The 17,487-nt window shown below is 44.4% G+C and overlaps 1 protein-coding gene across 4 annotated transcripts in view; it reads left to right on the forward strand.

Annotated features, from left to right (window-relative positions):
- Nucleotides 1-7,788: 7,788 nt before the first annotated feature.
- MRPS5 (mitochondrial ribosomal protein S5) overlaps nucleotides 7,789-17,487 on the forward strand; it is a 42,790-nt gene continuing 33,091 nt past the window's right edge. Inside the window, exons 1-3 of one of the 4 annotated variants that reach the window (XM_005022052.6) lie at nucleotides 7,986-8,019; nucleotides 8,740-8,833; nucleotides 12,303-12,440. In XM_005022052.6, the coding sequence (XP_005022109.3) occupies nucleotides 8,782-8,833; nucleotides 12,303-12,440 (190 nt within the window). In that variant the 5' untranslated portion in view covers nucleotides 7,986-8,019; nucleotides 8,740-8,781. Of the gene's footprint in view, nucleotides 8,020-8,739; nucleotides 8,834-12,302; nucleotides 12,441-17,487 lie in introns of all 4 variants that reach the window. The other 3 variants (XM_072035380.1, XM_027453512.3, XM_027453511.3) reach the window with 3 other exon arrangements.

A 17,487-nucleotide genomic window follows, 5' to 3' on the forward strand; every position in this document is an offset into this window, starting at 1 on the left:
TCTGCCCTGAAGGCTGCACACTGGTGATAAGCATTAAATATTTTAACATATCATACTAATGAAAATGATGACTGCGTGCCCTAAAGATAACAGTGGTCGAGCTGTCACTCACCGCGTTTTAGGTACGAACAGATACATTTTCCCCTGCAGCAGTTCTCCTCCGTGCGAACAGCGCCGTTATTAAAGTTTGCACAGAGAGCGTTTTAGCAGCTCATTAAACACAGCTGCATATTTTGAACAGCACCAGAGCCATTCACTTAGTAATTAACTAAATGTATATTAAGACTTTTTAACTAATGTTGCTTTTCTTACACAAGTGCTTCCCACTCATCTCATTTGACAGTGGCTCTCGGGGGGTGGCGTGGCAGGGGGGATGCGCTGCCACCCGGGCTGGGGGCCATGGCACAGCCCTGCCAGGCTTTGCATCGAGGTGTCAGGTCCTCCTCCAAAAAGCAGCTGTCCACCTCCACAACGGATTTGTCAGCCTTCCCCTTCCTGGCTCAGTCCCACTGCTTCCAAACTCCCTTCCCTCCAGGGTGGTTTTGGGGTTGTTTGGATTTCAGGTGGTCCCTTTGGTGCCAATCTTCAGAAATCTGCAGCAGATACAGGGACTGGCAGAGTTTGCATCTTTGCCCTTTATATTAAAAAATAAATAAATAAAAATCCAGCGTTATCTGCAGAGCAGTTGCCATGCATCAAACTCACAGTTTCAGTGCTGGGGACAGGGTTTTGTTTCTCCTAGCAAGCGACAGGACTTAGAGCATCCACTGAGAAAAGCCGGGTACTTTATTACACCGCAATGTCCAACGTTCCTAAGGATATTTGGGATATTCCCCAAATATAAAATGGACCCCACCACACCCCAAGACAGAACTGAGTATGGTAACATGAATGCAGCGTTTAGCAGCTTCCCTGTGTGTTGCTTTGTAACAAAAGTCTTTTTTTTTTTCCTTACAATGCTTGCACTGCTCCTTCCAGGTCATGATTTTCCTTTTGTTTTTCTGGGTTTTCATCAGCCTTAAAAACATTTTGCCAGTCCTGCATGGGAGGCCTATAAATTAAAATCTCCTCGTGTACCTGTTATAGATCAACACCTGCTCCTCTCACAGTGTCTGGAGCAGGTTTTTACTAGCAGCTTGGAGAACTCATTTTTCAACTACTTAATTTCTCCTGGCTGGTCTTGATGATTAAACCTGTCTTAAAAATGCGTTCTGTGCAGGATAAATGTAAACAGAGAAACAGCTTAACTTCTCAGCAGCCTTTTTTATTATTATTATTGTTTGATGTCATTAGCTTGTGGTGATATAGCAGAAGGTACGCTGGTTCTTAATCGGGTTTGAAGCTTCTCATATATTTAGGCAACGCTTTGAGTCTTTCAGGTTTTGTTCTAAGTCTCCAGCATCAGCCTATTTTTGTGTTCGTCATTTTCTGTACTACAGTGGGTGTCTGGGACTCTCTCACTCACAGGAGGCAAAGGAAGATTCTCAAAACAATTTCTGATACGGTTTCCACTGATGGACAATAGGGTTGGAGCATCTCGTTCCTCCTAAGGCCTTTGAGATCTCCATAATCAATCCTGATCTCCATCTCCTGGTGATTTTTATCAAGGAAAGACTTGGTCTAAGGGTTTATCCTCTCCTACCCTGCCAGAGAATGGGTATTCTTCCACGTGCCTTCCATTCACACACTGAAGGCAACGTATCAGACAAATAAAAAATGAAATGAAATGAAATGAAATGAAATGAAATGAAATGAAATAAAATAAAATAAAATAAAATAAAATAAAATAAAATAAAATAAAATAAAATAAAATAAAATAAAATAAAATAAAATAAAATAAATAAAGCTCCAACTTCCCAAGAGGAAAAGGCCCTCAGTGATCTCCCTTGGCACAGCACTGCTAGTATCTCAAGTCAAGTGCTCTGCTTCATACCTCTGCAAGGGTGTGTATGATATCAACATTTTCTGAACGGCCCTTCAAAAAAAAAAAAAAAAAAAGGAAAAAAAAAAAAAAAAAAAAGGAAAAGACCAAAATTACTCTGAGCTGAGTGGCTCAGCTGAGTTTTACCTGGAAATGGGAACAACTCTGTGTTATCTTCTGGAGCATGACCACACAACCTGGGAAACCAATCTTGGTTGATTTCCTCAGATGCTGCCCCAGCCTTGAAGTCAGCCAGCCTTGTATGTTCAACCATCAACTCCAACAGATTTCTGAGGGTAGCACTTCTTCGCAGCCAGCTCTCGGTCAGCTTTTCTAGCCAACTTGAAGTCCAGCTGCCTGGAAGAAAGTATTCATTTACATTTTGCAACTCCTACTCCCAGCTCCAACTCGGGTGCTGCTGATTTTGCTCTCCTGGCAGCACCCATGGCCTGCCTCTGTGGGTGCTGCACAGCCAGTACTTGCTTTGCTGCTTGGTTGCTCTCTGGGAGGTTTCACGAGCATGTTTCATGTCCTGTGAACACTGAACCATGTTTTGTGTCCCGTGAGCACCAAACCCTGCGCTTTGTAAGAGAGCTGGGCAGGTAGGGGTCCCCTAGGGACGCTGCTGTCTGGTTTTTTATCTATGTTAAAGCTACAGGGAGCTTTGTGCAATGTGAACGTGAGCAGATGCTGCAACCATCCTTGCTGTGGCGCCTGAAACCACTCACATGAGAGCTTGAGAGCTGTGCCCTCAGGAGGTCCTGCTGGTGTTACTTCATCTGACTGTACATCATCGTCCACAGCTAGGCGAGCCTCACCTCAGCCCTCAGTCCTTCGTCAGTGGGTTGGGCTGCTCGTAGGTCAGCATCTGTCACACAAAATGCAGAGGAGAAGGAAAGGGCTTGACTTCAGGACAATCTCATCTCACGTGCTTTGTTTTCTTCTCCGTAAGCATGCTGTCACGGGCGGCTGCTGCGATCGGCATCTGCAGCTAGAATATTCCAACCGCTTCTTTTGAAGGCTGCCAAGCAAGCAGAAAATCAAAATATGTATCACACATGCGAAGATCCTAGTTTTCAGTTTTTGTACTCAGATGAAATCCGGACAGGATGGGGCTGTGAAGTTGTTCCACTGAATTCCAGTCGGTCCCTAATGCCTAGCAGTCCCAGGGAAAACAGATCACAGCATCAGCCCGAGTTCCTCCAGGAGTGCTACCTCGTCTTTTGGGTAAACCAGCACTGGAGATAAAAAATGGAAAACACAGATAAGTGGAGAGCAACGAGAAGGAGGAATGTATAAGCAGGCTGTGTTGGATTTTTTTTTTTTTTTTTTTTTTTGAAGTATTTCTTAGCCATGTGTCCTAGGCTGCATCCAGCTCTGATGTATGGCCCCTGTAAGTCCCACAGAGTGAGCAGCACCGGAGTGATGGGGTGGCTGAACCCCAGAGGCACTCAGACATGCTGTATGCATTAGTGCTTTTTCCCTGGATGCTTCCAGGAGCAGTGGGTACAAAGGGCCCTTGCCTGCTCTGCACAGAACTGGAGGTGCTGGAGTGGGCACCGGCAGCTTTTCACACCCTCTCCTACAGCGTGAACATGCTTGCTCGCTGCGTCCAAGAGAGAGAAGGGCTTGAGATCCCCCTCCAGATGCTGGGGTGTATTTCAGCCCCTCTGTATTTCAGACCCTGGCAAGAGGCAGCTCAGCTGCCCTGGTCCAGACTGTCTCCAGCAGCTCACAGGACCTGCAGTATTTTTTATCAAATTGCTGAGTGTTGCCTTAATTTTAAATTTCCTTATGCTACAACATGTCAAGGAGGGAAGAAAGAACATCTCGTCAACTCTTTTCTCTGGAAATGTAGATTAAAGAGGAGATGACAGTGTGCTTTAATTTTTTAAAAGTTCTCTCAAGCAAAATGAATATTTATTTTGTGCCTGAAAGCATCCATTTTCTGAGCCATAACTTCTAGCCCCGGTTATTCATAAGCTGTCTTTCAGCCTCCTGACATTCCCTAGAGATGTCCCGCTCCCTGGTAACATGTCACTTAGAAGGGATGGCTCCTACAGACTTCGGGGGGCTCCTGAGAGGGCATTTGGGGCAGTCCGCAGGACGAGGGAGCCTTGCTCCCATCGCTGCTGTGGGAAAGCAGTTCCCCCAGTACCAGACCCTCTTTCCTTTTGTGCTGTCAGTGGCTGCAGCAGACACGGGGGTTGACTTGCCGCTTGGCTCTTTGCTACATTTTGCTATCTCATGAATGAGCCTTTGGAGCATAAAATGAGCCGGGTGTTGCTCAGCTGAGTCATGCGGAGAGCGAGGAACCGAACGTGTGCTGCTCGGCTGCCAGATGGCAGGGCAGCCCTGGACAGCAGCCCCAGAGACGATGCCCTCGGTGTCAGAAGGTTCCCCGGCTCATGATGCATCCTAGAGCACAGGAAAGAGGTAAAACCAAGTGACTAAGCACTGGCTGGGTGAAAACCCTAACTGCATTTACCTGCTGGCACCGTTACCTGCATTCCCAGCACTGAGTGCTGGAGCTTTTTTTACAGCCTAAGCAAGCTGTCCTGAGGGTCCTGGAGCTATTGTGAGAAATGAAACACTGCAGGTGAATAAATAATCTGTGGGTCTGGCATGCATCATTAAACCATATCAATAAAAGAAGTGCACAGAGTAAGCATCGCGTTACTCGCTTTTATTTCTCTAAGTACAGAGAACAAAGACCCCAAACAGTCAAGGGAGTGGTTCCGATTTAGCCCCTGAAGACGTGGTGCTGGATGTGTCACACGTGCGGTCACCGCAGCTAATCCTGAATCCTGCCAGGGCCGGCGTCCATCTCCCCTCACCATGCTGCTAGGGGGGAGCCCAGAATCGGTGCCTCGGGGCCTGGCAGGTGGGGTTTGGAGCTAGCAGCCTTCTGGTTAGCGAATGATCCATGTCAGGCAGGTGGAGCGCAGTTTGCTACTGCCAGCGGTGGGAAGCAGAGCACATAAATAACGCGAAGGGTTGAACGGCTGCTTGGTTTGCTACTCCTGGACCTCTGGCTGCTGCCAAGCAGAAATCAGCCGTGGTACATCTGATGCTGGGTGGCGTTAGGATGTAGATCTCAATGGAAATGCATTTTTCCTTCAAAGACAGAGCAGCGCTATCAGGTGAGCACTACCCTGGCTGAGAGGGATATTTGAGCAGTCCTCTCGGCCTGCAGACTGTGTTGTACATTTAGGTTTATTGCTCTGCATAACTGATAGACTCCTGCTGTGATTGCACAGCCTTCAAACCAGGTGCCTGGCAGTAGCCACCTATTTCAAGAGCCATGCAAACGATCTCCTGTCCTGCCTGCCATTCAGCGTGCCTTAATGGAGCTGGCCACAGGAAAGCCTCAATCTATTTCCAGCGCTCGCTTTGGCAGGTTATTGATGTGCAGGTTGTAACACGGTACCGCAGCAATGCCAGAGAAATGATGGCAGTAGTCACAGTACCCTTTCCACATGCACATAATCAGCTGCACACTGGTTTCATGTTGCTCTGCTAAGAGCCTGGCAGTGGCTTTTGGGACTCACAGATGGCATCTCCAAACAATTAAACGCTGAAGAATGTCATTGCTGAGAGACTCGTAACAGCAATACATGGGGAAGGCAGAAATGAGCAGGCACCTTCCAAATTGCAAGTCTGTTTACGACCTTTCTTTTGGCTTCATTAGCAATACCGCTGTGCAGTTGCACGTTAACTGTTATGGATGGCCAGTGCACCTGCTCCTCTCCCTGCCTGACCCTGAGCACAACCAGTAGTTGTGAGGCCCATGCTGACTGCCTGCGTACCAAAAGTGGCAGAGTAACTGAGCAGAACAAACAGCAATTGCTCTAGGTAAGTGTGTTGGTGTGATTTGGTACTGGGAAGAAGCAAAGGTTTCGCCTGGTGCCACATCACACGACTTTGTTAGATGCAGCATCACTGCAACTGTTCTAACTCGGTTGTGCATATCCCTGATAACGTGGACACCTGGGTCACCTCCTCATGTGGATTAAAAAAAAGTGATGGGTTAGTGATGGGACTTGGTAGGTCATGTTGATGGTTGGACTTGGTGATCTTAACAGTCTTTTGCAACCTAAATGATTATCTGATTCTATCATTCTGTTTCTTTTTTTTTTTTTTCTTTTTCCCAGCATGAGGGTCTCCATGCACAGCAGAGGAGGAAATGAAACACCACGCAGACTGCAGGCAGGTGCAGAAGAGCAGCATTTGTGAAGGGAATAGCTGATTTCCCCAGCAAAGGAGTGACCACTGGGGAGATGGTGTGCCACAGTTACTCGTGCTCGGCTGAGGAGAAACATGAGGTTTTGGCAGAAACCCTAAAAACACTCTTGTACTAAAAGGCAGCAGCAATCTGGCAGGTACACCCTCGTGGATACTGCTGATGGCCTTGCTCCAGCCTCTTTAATGACACCTTCCTGAAATGGGATCCTTGATGGTGTCCATCAGCCCCCAAGATGCATAAAAACAAATTGTGGAAGTGCAGGTTTCCATGGAGAATATATTATGCTTCCTCCTGGCAACCCTTCCCTAGGCAACACTGGGAACTGGTGGCTGTGTGTGCAGAGCAGGGCTGGCCCCTATAATGGGGGCTTTGGCCCCTATTAGCGAGGAAGCTGGGAACGGATCCCTTTCACGTGCACCCAAGGAATTCACAGAATTCACAGAAGCTTGTAACTCCTCTACCAGTTTCTGATAAACAGTTAGCAACTGCTAGCAAGTCACCAGCCTCTCCTCTGCTGAAGCTGACCCAAAGGTTTTTCTCACTCTACCAGGTCTCCACTCTCCATCGGGTTTAAAGATAGTTCCTTTTGCACATCTGAAGTTCCTAGCTAGGAGGAGACAAAGCAATGGCACGTCTTTAGTTGGCATTGATGTTGCAATGGGAAAGCATACATTGGGGAATTGCTTTAAACAATAGGGATTTACAGGCAACAAGCCAGGAAAAAAAAAAAAATAGTGTTTGCGTTATCGGTTGTTAAAAATTACTAGTCTTGCTAAAACAAATGAGCCAGATTGAGACTTTGCTATTATTCCAAAACAGGAAAACCCTAATCAAAACCACATCTCCTCTGAAATTTCTGTCTGCTTGAATTAAAGCATGGTATTCATCCTCTGGCGGAGCAGCCAGGCTGCCCTCGTACAGCCCGTTGTCAGCCGGCCTCCCAGTGGCAGCGCTGCTCACATATTAGTGATTAATACTGGTTTAAATTAACACATTTAACTGCTATCAAGGCGTTTGGTTGTCACATGTGGAAAAAAATGGACCAGATTAAGGGTGTGGATGACAGCACGCCCAAAATTAGTGCAATTGTTTCCAATTCAGGTGGGTCGTCCGATGTGATGGGACTTCACCCTATGCCAAAATAGCAAGGAAATCCCTGGTAATGGCACTTGTTTGAGGGCAAAGTGTGTGTTTCGGGGCAATGTGGCGGGACACAGAATGATTTAACCTTTTTGGAAAGCCTTTTATTAAACTGCAGGGCGGTTTTGGACAGAGGGGAATTAAAACGAACGCAATTAACACTTTGGAGGGAGGACGCGCAGCCCCCTCACTGAGGCGCCCCCCGCCTCAAAATGGCGCCCGGCCAGGGGCGCGCGCGGGGCGCCTTCGCGGCCCGTCGGGCAACAACATGGCGGCGCCCCGCCCCCGCCCCGTGGCCACGCCCCCTCCTGATTGGCCACGCCCCTTTTCGTGTGGCCACGCCCCTCGCACGTGACCTCCCCGCGCGGGAGGCAGCCCGGCTCAAAAGGTCGGGCGGCGAGCGGTGGGGTCCTTCGGTGAGCTCCTACCTCGGGGGTGTCCACCGCGCGCCTGTCGCACCGTTCGCAGCGAAATCGCTGCGGGAAGGGGCAGGAGGGGCGTTTCAGCGTGCCGCCACCCTGCCGCCGCCGACAGCTTTTTCACCGCTTTTCCCTATCTCCGCCTCACCGGCACTTCCCTCGGCTTCCCGAGCAGGCAGCGCGGAGGACGCCTCAGTACGGTGGCCGGCGGCGGGGAGGCAAGATGGCGGCGGCGGTGGTGGCGGCGGCGGGCAGGGCCTGTGCGGGCGGCGCCGTGCGGGCGGCGTGGCGAGGTGCGGGGGGGGGGCGGCTCCTTTTCACGCTATTTCACGCTCATATTACATTTTTTTAGCGCTCTGCAGTCGCTTTCCAAAGCCCAGCGGTCTTATTTTCCCGTCAGGGTGCGCTCAGGCGGAGCGGGCGTGTGATTTCCAGTCAGATCGGGCTGGGTTTGGGGCTCTCTTTCAGAAAATTGTGCTTAAAAAATGGGAAAACGCCTCGGAGGTGTGAGGGAAAAATACTCCGTGACTGAAACCTGCTGGCGCGTGGCGCTTATGGAGTGTGTAATTAAGTCTCATAGAGGCTTTATGGTTCTCTTTGACCCGCAAAAGGCATATTTCCACATAAAGTTAAAATCCTTTTATTAAAGGCCTTGCTGAGCAGGCAGCAGCCTGTGGGGAGGTTTGGAAGAGCCCTGAGGAAAAGTATCGGTGTGCTATGGGAAGCTCTGAGGGGAGGAATCACCTAAGAGTCATAATTAAATCGTTACACACATAAATGCGTGTGTGTCCTTCAGGGGAAGGCTGAATAATAATAAATCCTGCTGGAGGCTGAGGTGAAAAACATTTTCACTGCCCAACCACAGAGTATCTCTGTAATTATGTCTTGCAAGTGGACCAGGAAACTAAAAGGCTGTGACTGCTCTTAAATCATTAGTTAAAGTAATAAGGGTCATTTTAGGTGTGACCCTCGAAGGTTTTGTGGTATCATTACATTTGTTGTTCCACGCTTAGCCCAGGCAGACAGCGACCTTCTCCACGTGCTGTGATTTTTAAATGCCTGGCTTTCAGCTTGAGAAATTGTTCTTCACATCCACGTTTTGCCAAGGTAACCGGAGGGGTTTGTTTTTGAAGAGCAATTTGTATTAGTGCAAAGATTTCATCACTGCACGGCTCTTGAGCACTTGCAAAACACCAGAAAAAAAAAAATAGTAACAGCTCTGAAGTGTCTTCCCTGCTGTGATTATTTGTGTGAGCGCATTGCTTCTGTACATGGGTTTCATTTGAGTAAAAAGCAGTAAGCAGGATGTGGAATGGAAAAACCCTAGGCAAGAAAAGAGTTCATTGCCCATTAGAGAATAAACGCGTAGCGCTTGGTATCTTCAAAACTGCAACTGGGAATTTAACCAGGACACACCTCTGTCTCCTTGTGCATAAACTTTTTAAGAATATCTTGATTATTTCGGTCTAGAGCCTCCTGTGTGCATGCCTGGAACTATATTCGGGCAGTTTTTGCAGAGAGTGCTAATTATAGCTGCACAATAGGCATCCTGATGGCTCTTTCTTAAGTTTTGTTGTGGTTCTTTTTCTTACAGCGCACTTCTTGCTGCTGAGACCAAATTCCTGCAGTGTTTCTTTCTCTGAAGTACAGAACTAAGAATGGTTTTCCATACTTGATTCTCGTGGAAAATAATTATGAGAGTAGAAGGGATTAATAAATCCTTGCCGATTTTCTTTCTTATTAAAAAATGTGAACACTTGCTGAACGGTGCATTCACTAATTAAGCAAAAGCATGGATGTTCAGACTGCTTGCTGTCTTCCAAGGTATTAGGTAATGTAGGAAACAAGTGGCAATCTGTGTGAATTTGGGGCACGATGTCAGGAGAGGTGCTGTGTTCTGCACATAAATCTCCTAAAGGTGGTAGGTTAACCGGCATGTAAAGGTTACGAATGAAATTATAATGAAATACGCATATTAAAATAGTAGACTTGTGTACGACTGAGTGTTTAAAAAAGAAAAACTGTTAGGGACTAAGAGACTGTAGAAATAACTGTTAAACTGTTAGGTTTCCATTTCCACCTGTCCTGAGATGAGTTCTCCTTTCTGTGTAAGGAAAAATGAAATGCTTTTACCCTGGTTTTATGAGGAAAATTTCCAATGCCAAAAATGCACACACACGTATACAGAAGATACGTATAGTTATATATAGCATAAAATTCTGTGTTTAGCCAGTGAAAGATAACATCTAAGTCAGGCCAGGGTTGTAAATGTGATGTTCATATCAGGGAAATAAGTATCCAATGATGGGTTAATTTTCCAGTAGTGCAGAGCAGGGCTTAAATATAGTAAGCTGGCATTTTTTTCCTGCTTTGTTGACTTATCTTTTGTTGGTGGCAAGACATCAGCCCTGCGTTTGTGATCTGTCTTGCTTTTACAGGCAGTTCAGTTTTGAATAGCTTATGGTAAGAAACACTTTAGATTTTTAAAGAAAAATCCCATTACATGTTTGGAGGATATATGAAGAGGATACGATGCATTAACTCTGCATGCTTACATAGCACAGCACGCTTTGATTGAGATGTGACATTTCCAACCGTTTACCTTCCATAAATACATTTATTTGCCTGGCTTTCAAAGTGTCTATTCCCTTGGTAGCAGTATGTGCAGAGAAAAGTGTGGGGGGGTACTTCATAAATACAGGCACTTGGGGTCTCAGGCTTTTCATGGTTGGTGGGTGAGGTTATTTTTCTTTTTTGGGGGTGCAGGGGGGTTCATCTTCCTCTTCCTTTTGTCCTGCTGCATTTTGGAGACCAAAGCAGTCGTGTGTCTGGAATATTGTCAGTGAAGCCCCTGGGATTTGTTAGACACAGGAATTTAATTTCCTGCTCAGAGCTGATATTCTTTTAAAAGTATAAATTTAAAACTTATGTCACTTTAATGTTTTCTTTAAGGATTTAATCTCTTTTAGTGGGAGCTCTGTCATTGGTCTCAGACAAACAAGGTCTCACCCTGTGCTTTAACAACTTGTTACAAATTGTACATCTTAAAACCAGTTTGAATCACCAGACTTGATGAGATCGCTTGGTGACCATTTTTCTGTAAAACTGGTGTTTATTTGACTTCATATTTTGGCATTTGACTTTTCTTCTGTGCCCGAGTTCTGACAGAACTCTTTTCTACAGCAGTTCATCTGATTTCACTGCCTAGTGATTCATTTTGTGTTGATCCTATTGCTTCCGTATAGGCTTTTTCACATTGCCATCCTAATTTTGGAAGGAGGTGGTACTGAGGATGTGGAACTTTGCTAATGAATGTAGGAGTGAAAAGGAAAACCAAAAACCACTCCCCCAAATCGCATTACAAAGACTTCTGATAATGACAAACAGTCAAATACTCTTACATCTTATTTTCTGAATAAATGCATGGTTTTGTGGGCTTTAAGATATGATTTCATCACTGTTTCTGATGATATTCTGAATGGTGACCATTTGCTTATCTTGTATTAACTACTAATAAAACCTCAACAGAGAGCTCTGAGTGGATGTCCATCAAGCCAGTCTGATGAATGGTGTAAAAGGAGTGTTCAGAGATGGCAAAGCAGTGAACCTAAATTAATTCATTGCACCATTCATTGGTAAAAGATGCAGAAAATATCCATATGGCGTGTTGATGAGAGTTAGGATTTTTCTGAAGTTAAAATAACCGTGGAAGAGGTTATGGGACAAATCTACAGGGTGGTGGTTAGCAGAACCAGAAACTGTTCACAAAAGAATTCCAGGAGACCTCAAGGACAAAAAAATGAATTCTGGTAAGGTGTGTACCCCACCTTTGAAACTGCTTTGGTACCTGGAAAGTTAAAGGTGGTACGTGTGGCATAAAGGTGCATCAGAATGCATGGTGCATTGAACTAATGTCTTCTGGAGAGGAAAAGAGCCTGCGTGATAGGCTAGCTTTGCAGCACCCACATCCAGAGGTTGTCGGGAAAGGTACTTCTGGAGGTACATTTCCCATTTGGGACCCCAGAGTAAGTCAGGTCGGTGTGATAACAGAATAGTTGAGGTTGGAAGCCTCTGAAAGTCATCCAGTCCAGCCCCCTGCTCAGTGCAGATTGTCCAGGGTCATTTGCAGTTCAGAATGAAAAAGTGCTTTCTTATGTTCAGGTAGGTTTAAACTTCCCCCCATTGCCTCTTGTCCTGTTACTGAGCACTGCTGAGAAGAGTCTGGCTGTCTTTTTTCCACAGAAGGTGTATTCTCACTGTCAGTAATATATTAGAAACCTTCCACTTCTCTTTCTGACATTTCCTATTGCAACGTTCCCCCCACCCCTGTCTGCAACTAACTTTGTGCTTCAAGACAGTAGGTTCACGTCTGATGCCCTTTAGAAAAATGAGTAAATGTTACTAGGTTCCTTTTTTTGGTGTTTTGTTTTTGGGTTGGGTTTGTTTTATTGTTTTTTTGCTTTTTTTTTTTCAAGTTTGTTTTGGGGTGTTTTTTGGGTTTTGTATGCATAAAGGAACCAGTGTTTTCCGAATGAAAATGTCCTGTATCTAACCACCTTTTTGTCTCTATCCTCAGGGTTTGCTTCTGTGCCAGTGAAAGGGAGTTGCTGTTCCTATTCCAGCCTGGCATGGGCTCTCCAGGTGCAATGTTCCATCTCTGCCCCCCGGAATGTCATGGTACAGCAATGCAGACAAAGCAGTTTCTTCAATATGTGTAAGTCCTGAGTTAGTTTAAAATTATAATCTGTGCTAAAAAAGGAAAGGAAAGCTTGCTTCTGTTTTTTGGTAACTTTTTTCTAGTTATAACTATCACCTTATGAAATACCTAACAACAGTTGTTGATAGAATTGTGTGCACAAGGGCAGTTTATTCTAATGGGAAGCAAGAATTTGATTTATGCAGCAGTGAATCCATCCAAAACACTTAATTGGATGGGAAGGGGGAAACACCTTCCCCTCTGTTTCCTAGTTCTTTATTGACAATATAAATTGTGTGTTTATTTTCCAAATGTTTTTGAGCCATAAGCAAGATGCTCTATTCAAGCTGTGCTGTCTCAAAAATGAAATAATTAAAATGCAATAAAATGCTCAACAAAAAGTGTTGATAACGTCCTGCTAATTGTCAGACCAGCTGCAGCATTATCCCTCCGTCCTGAAAGGAATTCCACACATGCTTAACATCATTGAGAAATGATGGCTGTTGAAGTCCCTGCTTGGGACTGAGAACTGAGATAGCTGAGGCATCATCCCACCTGTTTTATGGGTCCTTAGCTGTGGTGTTTTCCCATGGAGGAAAAAAGAAGGAATAGTAAGAACGTAATCTCTGGAGTAGATAACTGGAGCAGCTTGACAGTCAAAGTTCTTAGACTTTTAATAATCTATAGACTACAAAAAGATCTGTTTAAAAACAATCAAGCTTTCACAACTGACAGTCTTTTTCTGTTCTTCTCAACGTTATTGTGGTAAAGTTAACTTTTATTTGTATTTTATATATAAAGGGGGTGTTAAAGTAAGCGTGCTGTCTGTTCCTCTTCTCAGGTTAATTTTGACTGTCTGATTTCAAACAAATGACAGAGAGGGTTCAAAACGTCTGCGAAGGGCTGCAGCATGATCTGCATGGGGAAGGCTTTCTAAGGATGCCAACTGCAGGAAAAATTAAGACTTTTTCCTTAGCTGCCAGTCACAAGACCAAGACTATGTAAAAAAAAAAAAAAGCATTGTTGTGTTTTTTTTTTTTTACCTTAAATTAAAAATAAAGCATTGCAATCACTTCACAGTGATTACTCTTTGTAGTTTAGATATTGCCTTAATTTATGCTTATGTTCATAACATCTAGGTGAGCTGTGTTTTAATGAGAATTATGCCAGCTGTCTTTTTAGATGGCTTAATTAAAAGTATTAGTTGTAATGACATCCCTATTGTTTGACTCAGTAAAACTGTGAAGTTATATTTGAGCAAGCTACGTAAAACTACTGGCTTATTTAATAAGATGTAAGAACTTAAGTGTACTTCTTACATGTATTCAGCAGAGACAGAAGTCAGTCTGAGTTTTTTGTTTCCAAGGACCAAATTCTGGAAAAAAAAAATTATATTATGCTATCCTTTTGCCGTTGTGTGCTCCTGTACTTGGTAGGCTGTTTTGTTAAAAAGGCAGGTTACCAAAGTGGGTTGAACATAAAGTAGTTAAGAACACTTTCATGCTTTCTCAAAGCAATCAAGAAGGCTGGATAAATAAGAGATCCCCTAGGAACCTGGAGATTAGAGTAATTGCTTTTTCTTGTCCAATTCATCATGCAGTTCACTTGGAAATGTAAAATTTTATACTATTGATCCCGAGTATGAGCCAAATCTGCAGAGTCCCCTATTAATATGGTAGTGATAAATGGAGTGTGCAATGCTAATCTTTCAATTGCGATCGCTCTTAAACTTTCACTGCTCTTTTTCCACTCAGATGAATGCACTGAAAAGATAAGCCCACTTGTGTCTGGGCTGTGTTAAAAATGCTGCTTTATTGGGATAATAAAGTGGTGGCATGGTCTGCCCTGAGAAATGGTGGAATCCCCCTCCCTGGAGATCTTCAGAAGCTGTCGGGACGTGATCCTGGCCAAGTGGATCTAGGCAGCCCTTCCTGGGCAGGGAGCTGGGGCTGGGTGAGCTCCAGAGGTGCCTTCCAAGCTCAAGCATCCCGTGATGCTGGGGCCAGCTGTGAGTGTTGCAAAGCTCTGACTCCCCTCTGAGTGTGTCGAGGGGCTGGGAAGCTCTGGGGCTTTGCTGAACTGAGTAGCTGACGATAACGGGGGCTCAGGTCTTGTTTATAGGAAATTTTGGGCCAAGACTAGTTTCTTGGTGGTGCAAGTGATGAGACAGTAAAAGGAAAATGACTTTTCCTTGTCAGGTACAGAGTCCTTTGAAAAGCTGCACTTTGACTGAAAAGGTTGGTCTTGTTTTTCCCAGCTGGTAATTTGTGGAGGAAGGCTGCTGGTTTCAGAGCACCTTCTTGCTGAGCTGTTTTCCCTGCCTTTTTTCCATATTAAGTAAATAGCTTAATAGTTGGAGTTGAATAGTTAAACGCAATAAAGTTTTCAAAATTCAAATGAAGTACAATATTAACAGTATAAATCACGTTATGGCACTCATATCCCTTAGCAGTGCAGTTGTTTCGGAAGTGTGGTAACATTAAAAATGCAGATACGATCGTTATATGTGAAACATAATTGTCAAGTGAAATGTCAAATGACAGTCCTGTGACAGAGGAAAGTGGCAGTACTTTGTCTCGTTAGTGAAGGTTTACTTCTCTTCCATCATAATCTTGAGGTATTAACATGTTCACAGGGGCACCTGTACCTTCCACTTGATCTTTACAAATAGTTTAACTCATTTAAATGGGAGGAACTGCAATTATCCCAGGCAGTCTGTGATCCTGTCCCATCACTACACCATGTCCTTCAGTGCCACATCCACACGTCTCCTGAACACCTCCAGGGATGGGGACTCCAGCTCAGTCCTTGACCACCCCTTCCACGAAGACATTCTTCCTGATGCCCCATCTAAACCTCCATGGCACAGCTTGAGGCTGTTAAATTCCACCGGTCCAGGCTTTCCGGGCAGATGCTCCAGCTTGTAGCTGTCAAGAAACATTGATGCTGTAAGTTTCAGATCCCAAAAAATATGGGATAAATCCCTTTTTAATTTAAGAGCCACAGAACCGGGTTGAAATATATAGGCTGTCATTCCTGAAGGCAGCAGAGGCACCCAGGTGTCACAAACACTGAAACATTTTGACCCGAATTGTGCAAACCTTTTGGCTCTAACAGCAGGGGAAACTTCCTCAACATCCATTGTGTAGCCGAGTGGCTGTGAGACTAAAGAACTTGTGTTGGAAATGGCGATTAGATCAGAATTGTGCTTTCCCACTCACGGCATTAATTCCATTAGTTACCATCGGGAACAAATAAAAAGAAGTGCTTAATTTCTCTGTTGCTAGGTGATCTTTCCCCATAAATTAGAACACAGAGTAAGGAACATGACAATCCTTTGGAGCTCATAGAACTAGACGGTAACAATGAAGGGGGAGTCATTTAGCCCAACGATACACAATCACAGCCCAACGTGCCTTGTTTCCAGGTGCTCTGCTTACCGCAGGCAATTGCACTCGGTATAAATCTCGGTGTTCTTTATTGCAAACGTCGCTTCTGGAAAGCCTATTTTTTAATTACATTTGATATTAAATTCTCCCAGTCCTGTGCGAGTTGTCTGGATTAAGTTGTTCATTTTTCTGCCTTGCCTGATTGCAATCAAAGTGGGGAAAAAAAAAAGATCTTTACAATTTCTAAAGATTTTTTCTTCAAATACAACACTCCAGATAAACAACTGAGTTGCCACTTGTCACCGTTATTTTATTTATGAGGAGGGTGCTTGTGTGTGTATGTGGAAGAACAGTTGGTTAATTTGAATTAAAAAAGGGGGAGGGGGATATTAAATACCCTACAGCTTAAATGTACTGGTGGGGGTGAATTTTAACTGGTTTTGATTTGTTGCTGTAACTTCTGGGAAACCTCCAGAGGTTTCCTTGCCCTACCATAACACAGCATGCAGTATTTCTAGTTACTGGGAAGTTGCCCCAGCTTTTCTGCGTGCAGGAAGGGATCAGGCAGGCAGTGAAGATGTTGATGTGCCACGTGTGGGCAGGCAGTTGCGGTTTGGAGCAAGGGCAGATCTCATCCTGGGTGAACACACATTTCAGAAACGGCTTTAAAATCTCATGTTTTATAAATAAGCCATCCAGTATTAGTATGCGATTATGCCATGTTTCTCTCATAAATCTATCTGTATTATCTGTACAATGTTCCCTTTTGAATTAGTAAAGGAGTTGAATTGTTTCTGTAAGCATCTTTAAACTGGCTGATGAGATTTCTATGTCTAAATGAGGAAAATGCTCTGTTAGAAACCTATCTCGCCAGGGTAAATGATGGTATGGGCTCCGTTGGCAGCTTTTGGATAGTAGTTGAGTTCAATTTAAGATTACAAAGGGATATAAAATCAGACTGTATCTTTCTTTGAGGTGCTTCACCTCTGTTGTTCCAGAGTGATGCATTTCAGGTAATTGGGAGACTGCAGCCACGAGAAGTGTTGTGCTTGGAAGTAAAAGTTAATGTGAGCAAGCAGAAGTGGCATCTAAGTTGTTTGCTTCATGTTCAGCTGCTGAAATGAGTTGTAGGTTTTGCTCTTAGGAGAGGTGGTCTACGTATGTTCTTGCCTAGCACTTCAGTATCAACTGTTTTGTAGCTCTGCTTATTATTAAGCACTATTTGTAAGCCTGTAGAGAGAAGGTAAGGCATTGTAAGGCCCAGATTTAAATATGTAGTTGAGCACTCCTTTTCCTGACCTCAGTGATTTAGATTGCAGTTCGTTACCAAATCCTACATGGTTAGAGCAGCTCACGTAGCCTGCTGTGTGCCAGCCTTCTTCCTTTCTTTCTCCAGGTGGGAGAGTTATGTTTAATTTGTTGTTGTTATTCTTAGGTAATTCTTTGAATAGTTGTAAATGATGTTTCAGTACCTCGGTTTATGTTTTTTGTTGCCCATATGCTGCTTTGTTTCCTAATAAAACCATGGATAACCAAAAATATTCTGAAGGTTTTGGCTAATTATGCAGACAAAATTGAAGCAATATATACCTCTGATACAAGGAGGGAAGAAAACTAATGGAAGATGATTCAAACCACGTATATGCTTGAGACTGAAAATCATCTTGGATTTCTCA

Source organism: Anas platyrhynchos, chromosome 3, assembly GCF_047663525.1.
Source record: "Anas platyrhynchos isolate ZD024472 breed Pekin duck chromosome 3, IASCAAS_PekinDuck_T2T, whole genome shotgun sequence".
Lineage (NCBI taxonomy): Eukaryota > Metazoa > Chordata > Aves > Anseriformes > Anatidae > Anas > Anas platyrhynchos.